This window comes from Anser anser (genome assembly GCF_964211835.1).
Source record: "Anser anser genome assembly, chromosome: 2".
Lineage (NCBI taxonomy): Eukaryota > Metazoa > Chordata > Aves > Anseriformes > Anatidae > Anser > Anser anser.
In genome coordinates this window covers 19,223,027-19,239,372 of record NC_139721.1, presented here as the reverse complement: position 1 = coordinate 19,239,372, position 16,346 = coordinate 19,223,027, and the positions used below count along the sequence as shown (strand labels likewise).

Below are 16,346 nucleotides of genomic sequence, written 5' to 3'. Positions count from 1 at the left end.
CCCCATGGGGTCAGTGGTCAAATAACTAAATGTTTTGAAGATGTGTAAGAGTGCTAAGTTGTTTTCTTTTTTCTTTTTCTTTTTCTTTTTTTCTTTTTCTTTTTCTTTTTCTTTTTCTTTTTCTTTTTCTTTTTCTTTTTCTTTTTCTTTTTCTTTTTCTTTTTCTTTTTCTTTTTCTTTTTCTTTTTCTTTTTCTTTTTCTTTTTCTTTTTCTTTTTCTTTTTCTTTTTCTTTTTCTTTTTCTTTTTCTTTTTCTTTTTCTTTTTCTTTTCTTTTTCTTTTTCTTTTTTAATACTGGATCAAGAAACATTTTAGTTGTTGTTGTTTCTACAACCCATAGTACAGTTTTTTTGCAGGGAGCACTGCAAGGCACTGTGGTAGAAGGTAACAAATGGTGCTTTTTTTTTGGCTTGTTGGTTTAGCATTAAAGAAATATAATCAAGCATCCTAGCTCTAAGAACCCAAATTACAGAAAAATCTTTGTTATTTCTGTGTTAAATTTTATAATTCCTTTTAGTGTTGGTCCATCCATTGCACTTCAAAAGTCAATATGTAAATACATTGCACAAACACTTAAATACAAAGTTTATTAATTCCCTGTATAAATAACAAGTATACTTTAATAATGTTTTTAAGACTTATCGGTGGCCTGTACAGCATGTGCTGTCATGGTAATCTTTCATTGACAAAAAATAGATATCTAAGATCATACGATTCCCTATGTGAACTGTGCAGGAACTATAATTCCTCTTTTTGATGCATTGAATTATGGTGACATTGTTCTCTATACGAAGGCTACTCTATGAAGTCTCTGGAATTTCCATCTTCATCTACTTATTCAAAAGCATAAAACACGTGTGCTGGTGTAGAGTAACAGAGCAATTCCCACTCAGTTCTACCTTCTGTTGAAGTTCAGCATTACTGAAACGTAACTAAATGTTTGTGATAACACTCCCCAACAGTGAAATTGTATAAATTTATTTAATGGGGTAAAAAACTTTTTGTGGAAAGAGTACCATCAACTCAAAACATGCTTTCAGGATTGAGTCCTTAGATCTTGCCAAAATCTATAGTTGACATGCCTGGGCAAATGCTTTTCTAGTATTTCTGCACTCTAGCTCATACAAACTCTCTGAGGTACTTGCTTGATGTTAGTAAATTGTTTTTTTTTTTTCACCTAGTGGTCAAATACATGCATCAAATGCAAACATCACCTCTGAAACTCTCATTGATGGTAGTGAAAGAATTGTCATGAGAGTAACATGTTGGTGACCATACGCCCGGTCACAAATGGCATTCTGCTTCTACTTAGCATTTCAGCCTGGGGTAGTTAGCATTTCAGATATCTTAATAACCAGCAAAACTCGGAGACTTCACAGTTTCCTTATTAAAACTTGCTGCTGAACATCTCCCTTGCCACCTCTTCTTGCTCTTGTATTCTTAAGTTTAAAAGGATATATTTTCTAGTATTAAAAAAAAAAAAAGAAAAAGTTTTATTTAAAATAAAATCTTCCACAACTATGATGATTTATTTCTTAATCCAACTATATTACTCCTGAAATATATAGTATCTGATATAATATTATTAAATAGTATTAGTATTAGTATATAGTATTATGATCTTTACGGGGTCATGCAGCCAGTAAATAGTTTAGAGCTGCATTGCTTCAAAGCATTTTACTAAACATGCTGTACACCAGTGCAATTTTTCAGACTTTTCTGTCACTTCAGGACAAGTTATCCTATTGTGTATGTTTTATTGACATGTTTTTTACCTTGGGCAGCACAGAAATTTATGGATTACAACAGCAACCTTCACTCTTTCTGTCAGTATTCTAAAGAATCCCTCTATCAACTTCAAATATGCAGGCTTCTTGTTCTGAAGTGTCATCCCCAACTCCCATCTCCTCTATATCCCTCACAATCTTTTGGAAAGTTAACTCCTGCCATCTTTCTGTAACTGATACCTGATGGTCCAGGTCCTTTACACTTTCCCTGATATAATAGTCAATGGTTACAAGTTCTTTTTCCATTCTTTGGGAGTTACCTGTGCCATAAATATTTTATGGCATTCAAAGCCATAAAAAAGCAATTAAAAAAACTGTATATATTTGTATTTCATTTACAGATTACCTGACCCACAAACTCATCACATATATTTTACGTGATTTACCCAAGCATTATATTTTGTCTTTAGAGAGGACTACATACATAGGCAATGAGATGCAAGAATTTTGCTAGTGGGGCGAGAGGCAGAGGTTTAACTAATGCACTGGCTCCATATTGGTGGAATGTGAAACAAAGCCAGCTTTCTCAGCAAGACTCAGTTTCTGAGGATCTGAAATCAACTCATTCAACGGAATACCTCTTGGGTGCAGAGTCATGTAATAGAACTTTGTACAGTGACTGGCACAGTGCTTCATCAAGCAGATCAAACTATAAAAAATTATCTTTTACCAATGATTATTGAATTTATTTTGCTGTAATAATCCTTCACCTTAAATGCTAACTTTCTAGTGCTTGGCAAAGCCATCTTGTGCAGTATTACTCCCTATATAAGAAGATAAATGATGTCAGCTTCCCTGCATAGAAGTCCTGTACCTGTAACAGGTAAAAATAATTCTTAAGGAAACGACATGAAGCCAGGGGGCAACATAGTTGAGTTATACTAATGTCATGGAGGTAAATGATGTCAGAGGAATATACAGAAGGACATTTAAGGCCTGAGCTGGAATTCTTGGAAAAGCCAAGAGACTGAACTGGATCATTCAAGAAAAATGTGAAGAGAAACAACCTTAATCATCACTTCTGAAGTTAACAGGCTATAGTGATAAAGAATTGTGCAGTCTGTATCTCCTCGTTACAAAAATAGTAACACAAAAACTTTCTAACTGAGCATTGATGGCCTTTCCCATTAACAGGATAGAAGTGATGCAGGAAAGATAGGTGGACCTTAACCGTTACTCTCTACTATTGTAAGTCACACACACAGTGAAGTATGAAGTCTTAGCCAAGGAACAAAGGGAAATAGTTCATTCAGGAAGAGATTAAGTCATTTTGAGCAATTCTCCCTTTAAGCAGATCCTCAGCATTCCAGGCACAGCACCAAAGGCATCATGGTTTGGGGGCTGCCCATTACTGTGTTGACTTACTGATGTGGCCTAGAAGGCCACAGGAATTTCCTGATGAATTAAGACTGTAGAGGGTAAATATTTAACTATGACGCATATAAATATACTCAGTACTTAATGGCAGTGATCCTAAATCCTCACTTTGGCTACTTTTATCTACATATGAATGCCCAATTTTCAAATGCTCTAGCAGTCTTCATTGAGTTCTCTGGTGTTGGAGGAGACTTCAGAGGATCAGGTGTTATATAAAGTGTTTCTATGAGATTTCAGAACTATCAGACCATCTCTAAATAGATTTTCCACAGAAAATATTAGTTTTTGAGAAGATAATTATCTGAAAATCCTTTTCCTCCTGCACACAAATACATGACTCAGAACAGAAAAGAGAAAAGCATGTGAATAACCATATTATTCACCCTCTCTGTTACCCACGTACTGAGCTGATGAGAGAATTTTTTAAAAGGGGAGTATATTTAATACTGTTCTCTTTCCTACAAAAGACTTTTGCATGAAAACTGAAACTCCCAGAAGATGGTTATTGCTAAAGCTATTTGAAGATGAATGTAAGAAAGTGAAAATCAGCACATTTAAGTAGAGCTATAGGTGGTTTAATCCAAGCTGAAAATTCATTCAATTCAATGCTCAGAAAAATTACAAGATCAACATTTAAAACACTATTTTCCCCTAAATCTGCATTATGCAAGACCATATTTGCAGACAAGATTCAGAAAGAAAAATAAACTTTTATAAACATCATCTGACAACTTTAAAACATCCATAAATAATATGAACCAAAGGGCAGGCAAGCCTACCATTACCACACAGATAGACGTAAAATCTTCTTTGGAGGTTGTATTAGGACTTATGCTTTGATTTGTGTGCATATTTAAAATGTATTCTAAGGATTTGGAGTGTATAAAAAGGTCAAATGTTAAACTATATCTCAAAATAGTAAATTTACACATTGAGAATTTATTTATTTATTTATTTATTTATTTATTTTTACCCACAGTCAGAAAGTAAGAAAATAATTCTGAAGGCTGGAAAGTCTTTAAGAATGGCTGAAAGTTTGTTGTAACATTTAAAATAGGGGGCAGGTGCACCCAAATTATGCCAGTGCTTTTGTCTGTAAAACCTCCAGGAGGTGGAAACTAAAAGCCTGGCCTCCAAAATGATGTGATCCCTAAGGCAGAATTTTCATAACATAGGTACTATCTTTCAAGAAAATCCTCTGCCAAACAGATAGCCTTTAAAGGAAATTTGGTTGTAAAAGTAGGCAGGATCAGTCTGGTATTATTGGCCTGCAGCAGAAATAGATTTTAGATTCAAAAATGATTAGCACCAATTTGATCATTTGTGCTGCAGTGTGAAAAGAGCTGTGTTGTTAAAAAGAGAGAAATTACCTTTTAAGGTCATCTGCTCCAAATCTCCAGTTCTCCCATACCTCTCTAGTCTTGCCTTCATTTCCTGGCAGGGATACTTAGAGCTTATCCTATCTCTAGGGTAATCTCTCAACCCCCATCCACCTCGTTGGTCTAGAGAGAGAAGAAAGCATGCCAGAACCCAAATCCTTGGGATGAACAGGGTCTGCTAACTGGAACAAGTGGATCTTGGTTGAACTTGTTCTGCAGACTGGAACAAGTGGATTTTGGTTGTCCTCACACATTCTTATTGCAAAAGGAAAGCCTGGTACACGATTTGCAACAAGACAACTAGACAAAACATGTCAAATGGCAAGAATTTATTCTGATAAATAAAAATTCCCAGAAGACATGAGGAAAAATTAGAACTGTATAGTTATGCCAAGTCCTGTTAAAGAAGCAGATGCCATGCACAGCTTTGATTTGCAAAGGCACAAAGCACAACTAGGTTTGTCTTGCAGTGAACACGTAAGGACAGAAATGTATACGGGATGGGCAGTATTTGGATCCGATATTTTTTTCAGAATATATGAAAATTCTTGCTTCATATGTAATTTCAAAAGGACAGTGTCAAATGCACACATAACTTACAAGCAACATAGTATGAGGGCTCGTTCACACAGAATTAATTCATGAATAATACACAAGGTTTTATCTTGCTAGCAACCCTTCTATTATTTGTGTGTGTGTATGTGTGTGTGTGTGTTGTTTTGTTTGTTTGTTTGTTTTGAACCTACAGGTCAGTTCCAGGCGGTATCTGAAGTAGGTATTTAGCAATGGCCCAAACTATAAATGATATAAAAAGTAATGTTTTCCTCTTTAAGACAAACAAATTATGGCTGTGAAGGTTGTTTTAAAACAAAACCTCCAACAGCAGGTAAATGTGTATAAAATGTAGAAATGGATTTAAGCCACGATACTTAGAAAAGGATTTTTGTGTACCTTAACAACACTCACTCCAAAAATCAAATGCATGCATATGTATATATGCATGGGTGCACATATGCACAGACTCAGGCACCAGGGAGAGGTGTCCAAGGCAAAGAACTTCTTCAGATTCTTACACAATTTGGGGTCAGGACTTTTTACTGATGGAGCTTCAACTCAGATTTTCCAACTGCAAGTAAAATTGCATCCACACTTTCAAGTTTATTTCTCTCTTGTTTTAGAAGGGAATAGTAACAGATCATATGACTAGTCTGTGTGCTACCATATGGCAGACCTTTAAAATATCTTACTAAAGACATATGTATTCCACTATAAAACTATCATAGTTCTAATTGTTCCCACTTTTCTTAGTAGATTTCTCTCTCTCTCTCTCTTTTTTTTCTTTTTTTTTTTCTTTCCTTTTCATTTCTGCTGCTAGAAGTGAGTTAAGGAGGTATAAGAAACTTACTTTATTCATGTAGCTACAATGTCTAATAGAATGCTGATTTCCTATATGACTTCCTCAGAGGGATTGTAAAATTATCTTAACTCATTTTTCTTTGGTTTGATTTGTTTTAATCCCAAAAGCAAATCATTTTTTAAATGCATGGTAATGTAACTTGGGCATCTTTCCAGCTGACCCCATATCTGTCATGCTTTGAATGTCTATGCCCATATGTTTGTACAATATTTAGCAGAGCCCCACTATTAGGTCATATTTAGACAAGAAAGTTGTACTAGTTTAACTTGCATCAGTTTTAAAAAGGGTTAATTATACTGGTGCAAGTCCCTGGGCAGGCTTCTTATCCCAATGTAGGAGTGACTTAAATTATTTGAGATTAACATGATTCTCAACTAAGGTAATAAATAGCAAAGCTTGATCTTTGCGCACAAACTTTAATGAGAATGTAGTGTAGACGTGCAGCAATTTATGACATTTCTAAGTTACCCTTCCAACTGAGTATTCACCACAGTGGTGTTTCATAACACTGTCTAAAATATGCACATGCGGTTACACAATAACCCTGTGTTAAAGTACAGCTTGTTTCATAAGAAAAAGAACTCTTCCTATGAAATATGATACTATTTCAATTTCCTTTTCCTGATCAAACTTCAACACTTTAACGAGAGGAAATCCTTATGCTACTGGGAAGACTTTAACCAGAGCTGTTTATTCAAGACACTTGGGTTTCTGGTGCTGAAGATGAGGTTCACAGCACAGCGAAAACCATGACAGTGGTTCTAGAAGGTCCTCATTTATTAGTTCTTCCTTGTTTGCAACTCACAGCAAATGCAGAGAAGACTGAACTAAGCTGCGTTGTAAATTGAAATGAATACAAACAGGTTGCCAATTATCTTCACCATTCAGGATTTGTCTGCAATAAATCATACAGGCAAGCCCAGTTTTGATAATGACAACTTTATTCAAAATTTCTGGTAGCAATAGGTCTGAAAAACTATCCATTCCTCAATAGTCTTCCTCAAAATCTGTGCAAGACTGAGCTGAAGTCCTATATCAACCTTAGATGAAACAGGATGGAACTGCAGCTGCTGGAGTGGGTTTAAGAATACTGTAAGAATGAGAACCTTTCCCACAATTAGCAGAACATAGCTAATACAGAATAGAATATAGCTGTCTCAGCTATAAGCCATTTACTCAACTGTAATCTAAAAAACATACTCAATATTACAGAATCATATTCACTGCATTTGCCTACTTTTTAACTATTTTAGTTACACATTTTAAAATAGATTTCCTTTCAAAAGAGTTTCTGATCTCACATCACTTTCTCTAAACACTGTATTATTATCGTACATAAACTGTTAATAGCACAAAATGCCTTCCGCCAGAATGACTCCAAAAGCAACACGCAAAAAAATATATTAAGCCTCCCAGCAGCCTTGTGAAATTGAGTAGTACTACAATATCTCTGTTAGAAAAGGGAAACAGAAATACTTAAAGTTTATGATTTCCTTGCAGCCACAGGGGAAGTCTATGCTACAGCTATGGACAGGGAGTAAAGCTTAAATCTATCCCACTTAACTGAGGTATTTAAATCAGGAAGTGAGCTGCTCAGGATTTCCCTGGAGTCCATGAAGAGGAGCAGGGACTTCCACGGGATGGTTCAGATGGCTGGCTCTTCCTCTGGGCCTGCTACTGTCTCTTGACACAGAGCTGAGAGATTCCCCACAGCAAAGAAAAAACTATCTTAGTTATCTCTGGGCTTTGGCCAGAAGTTTGGGTGGGATGATCCAGGCCTAAAATACCCAGCCCTACACTTTTCCCACATGGGCCTTTTTTCCAAGGCACCCGACACTTTGAAGTAGAGACAGCTTCCAAACCACAGAAGGGAATGGGAACAATGAGTTCTCAGCACCCTTGAAATGACACGCCATTGGCTTTACATCAGCTTCATTTAGGAAAGCTCTCAGTGTTCCAAATGAGATCTCCCACTGGGCACATTGGTTGCACAGTTCTGATGACTAATAAATGTAATATTTTATTGTTACCAAAAAGTTCCTAATTACAGCAGTCATCACTGAAAATAAACACAGTCAGGTTCTACTGCACATTATGATAAAGCCTTCTGCCCAAGCACGGGAAATATTTTTTAAGTCATTTGCTACCAAATGGGGCAACATATGCCACTGGCCTTCAGTCTACTTCTCTGATTCTTCTACCTCTTAAAAAAAAAAAATGTCAGATAAATTACCCCTCAGTAAAGTGACGCTTTCAGGCATTTCCATGTTTGACGTCTTGCCTCTTTCTTAGAACGTCCCGAGGACTTCAGCAGTTTCATTAAAAAACTTTTGAAATGCGGGCATATTATCAGTCATGAGACTTTTTTGGAGGTAAATAGGCAATTTTATTTTTAGACTCAGATGTGAATTTTCTCAGAGCTAGATTGTTTCAATAAATTTATTCTTGATCGTTAAGGTTAGTTTTTACATATACTTATTCATTGAGTAGTGTATACTATTTAAGTAATCCCACTAATTTGGATCCCTCCATTTGTTCTACAGCTTGTTTGTGGGAAGTTACACTTTAAATCTCATTAGGATGAGGCTTTGCTTTGGATCTGAGAATTCATTGACTTCAAGGCAAAAAGGAGCACCTAGAACAGTTAAGAGCCTCTGGGTCTAGACAAGAAATCCAGATTCAAGCTGAACCCCAGGTAGAGGGTTAGTGGCCGGTTTGGGATAATGATTTCTCAATGTTTCCTTTTAGCCATGGCTTACCTTGAAAAATTAAAGATTTAGTGGAAAGCTATTTCTTCTGTGGTCCTGTTAGTAACGTTTATACAAGATGAATAGCAGATTCCAAATCTGATGGTCTGATTTATTTGTGAAAATTAACAGGAGCTCATCGTGGATCTCTTTTGATTACACTTAACATCCAAATATTATGTAGACTTCAAGGTCACATGTTACATTACAAAATGCCCGCTTAAGCATAACTACTAATAAAATTGACATTTTTTTCTGTTTCTTGCTGTACTTTAACTGGGCAATATTGTTTTTTTAATGTGACAAAATTTTGCACTGCTCATTATGGCCACTTCCATATCTATATTAATATAGATTATCCCCATAGCTTATTATGACAGCTTTTTAGACCTTGGCCACTCTGGGGCAAGCTCTACTCCAATTTATTCCATCTTCACATCAAGAGTGTCTCATATGCAATCTTCCCAACTTCAGGAAACCAAATTAAATTCCAAAGCAAAATTCAGCCACTCCACATACGTGAGCCTGCTGTGCTAGGCCCTGCTGGCAAAGACAACAGAGGAGGGCAGACTTTCAATAGAGCCACAGCACACACTGAGTGTACAATCTTTCCAGAAGCTGGTTTCTTCTGTGCAGTGACTGGTATCCCTCAAAAACTAATTACCTTATAGGTATTTGAAACCCAAGTGAGTGTTATTTCTGCAAAATGCAAGTCAACAGAGAGCACAGAGAGCACAGAGGGTGCCATGGACAAATAATTTCTCAAAAATATGTTAAGAATAAACTTTAAAGGAAATTATGAAAGAGATACAGACACCCCAGAAAAACTGCTCATCATTTATTTCTTTAATGACAGAATCCAACTCTTCATTTTGTACTTCTTCCCTTATATCTGGTGACAGCATAGACACTTTGAAGGGCAAGAGAAGTGAGCTGAAGCTTCTTTATTTTGATTAAGTGTTGTAATGTCAGCAATATTTGCAGAGAGAATCAAAAAGAAATCTAAGTTTAGATACTGGTGTATCAGAATAATTGTGGTTTACTTTCAACTCAAGGTTGTATGCCTGTGTTAGCCCCTTGTAGTATATAACGATTAAGCATTTGTTTGAAATATTTATGATATTCTGTTTAGGTAAGGATCAGAAAAATGAATGAGTGGATCATGTAAAGCTCACTTTCTATGGCAATAGCAATTATTATCATTATTTTGACTAAGTATACACTTATTTTTGTATTAATTTACATTAATTAATTTTGTATTAATTTACATTATTTTGACTAAGTATGACACTCGTCTATATAGCTATAGTACATGTATACCGAGTTCATCGATACTGTAAGTTCACCAAGCTAAGAGAAAGTTCCAGAGCAAGACATGATGATAACATTTTGTGTAACTCCTCTTTGGCAATACTTAGACACTGCAATTAAATACCAAACAGTATCACGTGTGCCAGTCAGTTACTGCAAGAAAGAAAATGTGATGAACTGTTTGTTTTGATCTATTAGTATAAACATATTGCAGAAATGAAACTCAAGCTTAAACAATGGGGAAAGTTATCCGGTATTAAAATAAACAGTTCTAGGAAAATCTCTAAAAATGTTTACCGAGTCATCTTCTTCCGAGCAGTTTCTGCACAGAGCATTTTGCTGTGTCCCTGGTTTGCCAGCCAATCCCAGTTACACTGACTGCAGATATGCAAATGTTAATGGACAAGGCTGGGACTTAATTGCCTGTAATCAGCTCCCCAAGGAAGTGCACTTTTATCTAGAATCAAACTAGTAGGTCATCAAAGAAGCACTTTTGGTTTTGAGGGTGAAAGAGTCTATTTAAAAAACAAACAAAACTTATTTTGCTTCTATAAATCTGCTAGTTTAGATATACTGGAAAACCATTTAAACTTAAAATGCTATTCAGTTTATTAAACAAATTGTGCTTTCACAAACTTTTTAAATAAATACTGCAGGCTAGCATTTGTGTAAAGAAAGTAATTCACTCTGCCATACAATGCTTATGTACAATTTTAATGAAAGTTGTATATATTATATAGCATAATTATAGCATAATAGACATCGTTCTTTTCTGTAAGTCAGAATATATCTCATATTCTGAAATACAAACATTGTTTCTTATTATAACTATTCACTTCCAATCACAGACCTATAACTACTAACTATTCTTTATCTTGTTTATAGCAGGTACATTGTAAGGTACTACTTAGTATAGCACTAGTTATATCTGATATAAAAAGTTTTTTGGGGGGAAGTTAAAACAGAGTATAAAAATGAGATGCAAGATATCTACATAATGCTTAAGTGTAAATGAATACATTATGTTTCTTTTGAAAGGAAGCAAGTTATGGCTGAGATGCTTTGTAATGGCAACAACAACAAAGCATATGCAGTATTCAGAGATGCTATAATGGAGCTGCATCAGACCCATTTGTTCAGAGTGAGCCGTACTCCGTCACACAGAGAAACAGGTCCTTTCATTCCAGGGCAAGCTGGTGCATGGGGGTACATGCACAAGCCTGGCTTCACATAACACCCTGGGAGCAGAGCGCTGGGGGCTGGGAGGGAAGGAGGAGGGGTGGTTTTGCCCACAGCCCATTTTACAATCACTGCGAAAGAAAACAGTCCTCAAATACAAAACCATTTCACTGAGCTTCCTACCTGTTCAATCACTTCCCTCCAAAGTGTGAGAGGACTAACCCTAACTCAGGCATACACACTCCAGAGACTCATTTTTCTTCTTGTTCAGTTCACAGTGAAACAGTGATCTTAGTTCAGTCTCTAGTGGACAAACACAGAATAAGTGAAGTCTCATAAGCATGATTCAGCAGGCAATTTGTTCAAGCAAAATCATGTGCACACATAAACAGATAACAATTTTCCTCTCTCAGTACTTGCCTCAGCCTCCCAAGGTACAGTAAAATAATTTCTTAAAAAATGTTTTCCTCTACAAAAGACGTCCCCTCATTTCCAGCCTTACATTCCCCAGACCCAGATATTAAATAATGAGGAAAATAGTCTGAAAAAAATAAATACTTGCTTATATTTTGTTTTATAGTCACATGTTTACTGGATAGAGTCATTTCTCTCTAGAGCCAGATATGCAAAGAGCACAATTAATTTACCAAGAGATCAGCAAATTCTCTTTAAAGATTTTAGTTGGCTTAGGGGGATGGAGAGGATTGTTCATGTTTTTTAACATATTTCTATATCGTATACTGTCTGAACAAACCCAAACTTGTAATTGAGATAATTAACAATAAATATGCTAATATGAATTTTTAGCTAACCCAGGAGAATATTCATTAGCTTTTCATTGATGTTCATTCTTAGTATGAACTTGTGTTACAGTTAAATCATTTATCCATCAAATGGGTGCATACAGCAATATTCTTGTGCCATCTTACATGACAAGCTGCATCACCAGTTGCTCAATATTCTAAGTTTTGCCGGGTCAAAATGTCAGAATAAGAATAGGAATATTACAAGTAATAAGACACAAAGGCGTTTATATATTTATTTTTACTTGTCAGCTATCCCAAGGCATTTCCATTACTGAGGCATGGACAATATCCTTCAGGGTATGTAATTTTACTCAAGTGAGTAATCCTGTTAGGGTGAATGGGGTTGCTCACACGAGTAAAGCTATTTAAATATTTAAGTCTTTTCTGGCCCGAATTTCATCTCATATACAAAATACTGGAAAGTTTATTAGAAAGTTGGCACAAATTCTTAAAAAGAATTGCTTCTGTTAACTTACTGCACCACCTTCCACCCCATTTTTCCCTTTCTAAGAGAGAACACACACAAATTAAAACAGGCTGTTTCAAGTCCAGTGTACTCTACACATTTTAAAAGTTTTATTGGGATGATTTAGAAGTGTGAATGCCTACATATTTTTATTTTTTTTTTCTTTCCTTCCATCAATTAACTGGGTGAAATAATCACGAGATTTACTTCTGGAGGAGCAGTGATATTCTTAACACAATGTCTATGAATGCTGATTTTTTTAAATGTACACTTTTGCTGTCAGAGTAGCAGGTATCCTGCATGACATCTGCTCTGAATCTGTGAACTGTAAGTAGAGTTTATAAGACTACTTAGTAAGTTCTGTCCTAAGAGTCTCTGGTATATTTTTGTATACACTGGCTCACAAAGCATACATGGTCTCTGGAGATAAAGCTTTAAGAAATTGCATCTTTCAGTAATGTGAAGAAAATTCTGCTCCTGACAGCAATACCACTAGAAGAGTACACTCTGGCTGTGAGATTTCTCTCCTACACAGCCATGAATGAGTTAAATCCTTATTAAACTCCTTTCTTATAGAAACTCATGAAAACTATGAACAGCATAAGCGTCACCAATAAATAAATAAATAAATAAATAAATAAATATCCATTTAGTTAGAACTGAAAAAAGAAACACTTACTTTTTGCAGCCACTGTGTATAATTTTCCATCACATGTTCCAGATGCTGCAGTTTCTGGGAAGAGAAATCCTGTTCCACGTGAGGAGCATCTCTCTGAAGAGCATTTGTGTTGTACTGGTCTGTCGTGCTTTCACGACAGTTCCCGTCCTGTTCTGGCAGAATGAAAGTATAGGTGCACTGCCCATGCTGAATCCGGTTAAATCTTCTCCCACTGGCTTCTGGACCCCGACGCTGAGTATTACAGCCTATGTGAGCAAGAAGTGCTGCCAGGAAAGCAAAGGAAAGGAAAACTGACATGTTACTATTACTTTCCTTTCCTACTCTTAGAAAAACTTTTTCTTCCTTTCTTTATTTTTTTTTTCTTAATTTCCCTTAAAGTCTCTGGAAAACGGAGTGGAGAAGCGCACTTTAATAATCAAGCTTGGATAAATAGTTGTTTCTTTTTTCAAAAATTTCACTATGAGAATAGTTTCCTTAGTTAAAATTGGGAATATTTATTGCATAGTAGTTAAGATTTATTGTTTCCTCTCTGTTACAGTCCAGCATGTAGCCTGCTTTAGTCAGCTGCATATGCATATCCCAGTCTCTTTCCCCTACACTATCTGCAGCAGAACTGCTATTTTCTCTCAGACTTCAGTGAGTTTTATTAAGGTTGCACATTCAAGCCAAGCTGGAAGCAAGCAGCCTTTCACAAGATGACTTGACAGGAATGCGTGTATGAGTGCGCCCCTATGCTAAGGATGGCTGATGGCTCAGTGCAGAGGGATCGTCTTACAAACTGGCTGGATGCATGACCTCAATCATGCATGGCGTTCCAGCCCCTATTGCATACAACTGCTAAGGGCTTTTGACGAATTTACATAAGTTTAATAAGTAAGGCAGTCCACCTTAATACACTTCATATGTTCACACTGACCTATTAAAATGTAGATAAAGTGTAGAAGTTTGTTGTAATCCCTCTGTAAATATACAAAGCACTGAAATTAAAAATACTTTCAGTTCTGTGCTGCTCAGTATCCATTAAAGAATTCTAAGTCAGGAGCATGACACTTATGGGAAAAAAGTTACTTTTAACCCTCACATACTTTAGCTGCATTTTAAAGACAATTGTGTTTCTTTAGCAGAATTTACAGAGAACATTATACGGGATAGAATGAAATTAAGGCTACCAAGTAGTAATGGGATATGGCACTTCAGAAGGATTATAATTTTCTGTATTTTGCTTCAGAAATAAAGTAACTAATTATTAAACATCGAGTTATGGAGGGTGAGCTATTCCAGATTGTCTGCTGTACCCCTATGTAATTATCACATGCAAAACACTTTTACTGACTTGAAAGTCTGAAAGTCTGTATAGGTTCTGCAGGGATCCCTCATGATATGTAGAAACTTAGAAAATTTCTCAGGGGCAACTTCCTCAAAAAAGATAGTTTCTTAAACAGTTACCACAATCTCATATAAAAATTATGTCCCTGGTGTTTTCTATAGCCAAATCCAGAATGCACAGATTAGAAACAGAAACAGAATATTCCTAAACTTCAGAGACATTTGGATCTGTGTTTCATTCTAGTATTTGCTATTGCTATATAAATATCAACCAACACCTGTGCAGGAAACTTTTCATAATTTTTCTGATGAAAGTAGAAAATAGGAATAACACATAACTAAAAAAAAAAAAAAAAAAAAAGAGAGAGAGAGAGAGAGAAAGAAAAAAAAATGTTTTTTTACCTGTAAGGAAACCTACCTGTTACTAAGCGCAAGCACCTTCAGTGCTTATTCAGTTGTCACCTTTATCACAACTCCAAATTCATTCTGAAGTAACTGCCTGGAATATTTAACCAGGCATCTGTCCTGCTCCTGAGAAAGCTATTCCTACTCAAACCTGGGGGTGGAAGCTTTTCATCTCGCATCTGGAAAGAAAGCACTGCATTTGAACCAATAAGAAATATCTCCTATAATAATGTAGAGACATTAAAATGTCTTAGCTTGCCTTAAAATGTCTGTGAGCCCAATAGAGAGAAAGAAAAAAAAAAAAAAAGGAAAGAATAAAAAGCAAAGGTCAAAACACCAATGCTACTGTAGGTTTTAACATAACCAGAATATCCTTCCATCTTTGAACTGTTCAGCCCACCTTTGTGCTTTTTCTGCCTCTGAAAACCAAATTTGCATACCTTGCTTTCTTGCTTTCACACAGCATTTCTCACATTTCTCCAGACCTAGTTCTGCTGCGGCTTATTACACTTTTTGTGCAATTATTTTGAAATGTAATCGCGAGATATTTGCTCATGTAAGATCAGAGAGCTTTAGTCAGGCAGAAAACTGTAGGATCATACATGAAGATGAAGGGTTAGCATAAATACAGTTATTCCCTATAAGAAACAGCAAAAATACCAGACTACAAATGTGGTAACAACGCATGCATTTTTAAAAGTGAAAAGAGGACTTTATGGAAGGGCCTCAAAGCAGATAAAAGGGAAATAGCAAAGGTGGGTGTACAAAAGGCTTCCTAGATTTTAGTTCACATTTTAAAATGCTACTACTTACACAAGTGCCACATTCACTTTCTGCAGGGTATTTGGGAAACAGACTTATTCACATGAAAACATGGGAAAGTCAGATTGTAAACATACACCTGCTATTTTCCTGGTGAGAAAAGCTCTCAGAACAGGAGCACTTTAGTGCTACTGCATAGCCCCATCCTACTGGCTTGAGGCAATCTTTTCTTCCCATTCTGTCTCCTCTCCTGAGGGCCAGCACCCACAAGGACTTTCAAGAAGTACGTAGGTATCAAGCATCTCTAGCATTTTCTCTTTTGTCTCCTGATTAGTTTCCTGCCCCAGCACCTGCCTCTTATAACCAGATTCAGTCTCAGCCCCAGGCCTCACATTGATGGATCACAGGGGACATGAGGCAGAGCTATGCAGAAGCTGGAGACTCTCTGATCAGTACACTGCACAAAAATATTCCTTACTAGAGAAAGACAAGACCCCTCACTAAATTGTGATCACATCTGTGTTGTGGAGTAGTGCATCTGAGACATCTTCTGACCGAAGGGGAGGCAGAGAATAGGACTCGTGAGTCGTGCCAGGATGCACATGAATCTTTGCAAGGACTCAGAGTGATGGCTGAAATGGCAGCATCTCTGTTGGCTACAGTGAAACTCTGCAAGCTCTGGGGCTGCTCTTGTTGGTACCAGAG

The 16,346-nt window shown here is 36.3% G+C and overlaps 1 protein-coding gene across 3 annotated transcripts in view; it reads right to left on the bottom strand.

The window, feature by feature from the left end:
- ANGPT1 (angiopoietin 1) overlaps positions 1 to 15,980 on the bottom strand; it is a 184,369-nt gene extending 168,389 nt beyond the window's left edge. The window contains exons 1-3 of one of the 3 annotated variants that reach the window (XM_083826437.1): positions 15,693 to 15,980; positions 14,893 to 15,058; positions 13,149 to 13,411 (exon numbers count right to left, since the gene is read on the bottom strand). In XM_083826437.1, coding sequence (XP_083682563.1) covers positions 13,149 to 13,178 — 30 coding nt within the window. In that variant the 5' untranslated portion in view covers positions 13,179 to 13,411; positions 14,893 to 15,058; positions 15,693 to 15,980. Of the gene's footprint in view, positions 1 to 13,148; positions 13,892 to 14,892; positions 15,059 to 15,692 lie in introns of those variants that run through there. The other 2 variants (XM_083826438.1, XM_083826436.1) reach the window with 2 other exon arrangements.
- Between the last annotated feature and the right edge of the window lie 366 nt (positions 15,981 to 16,346).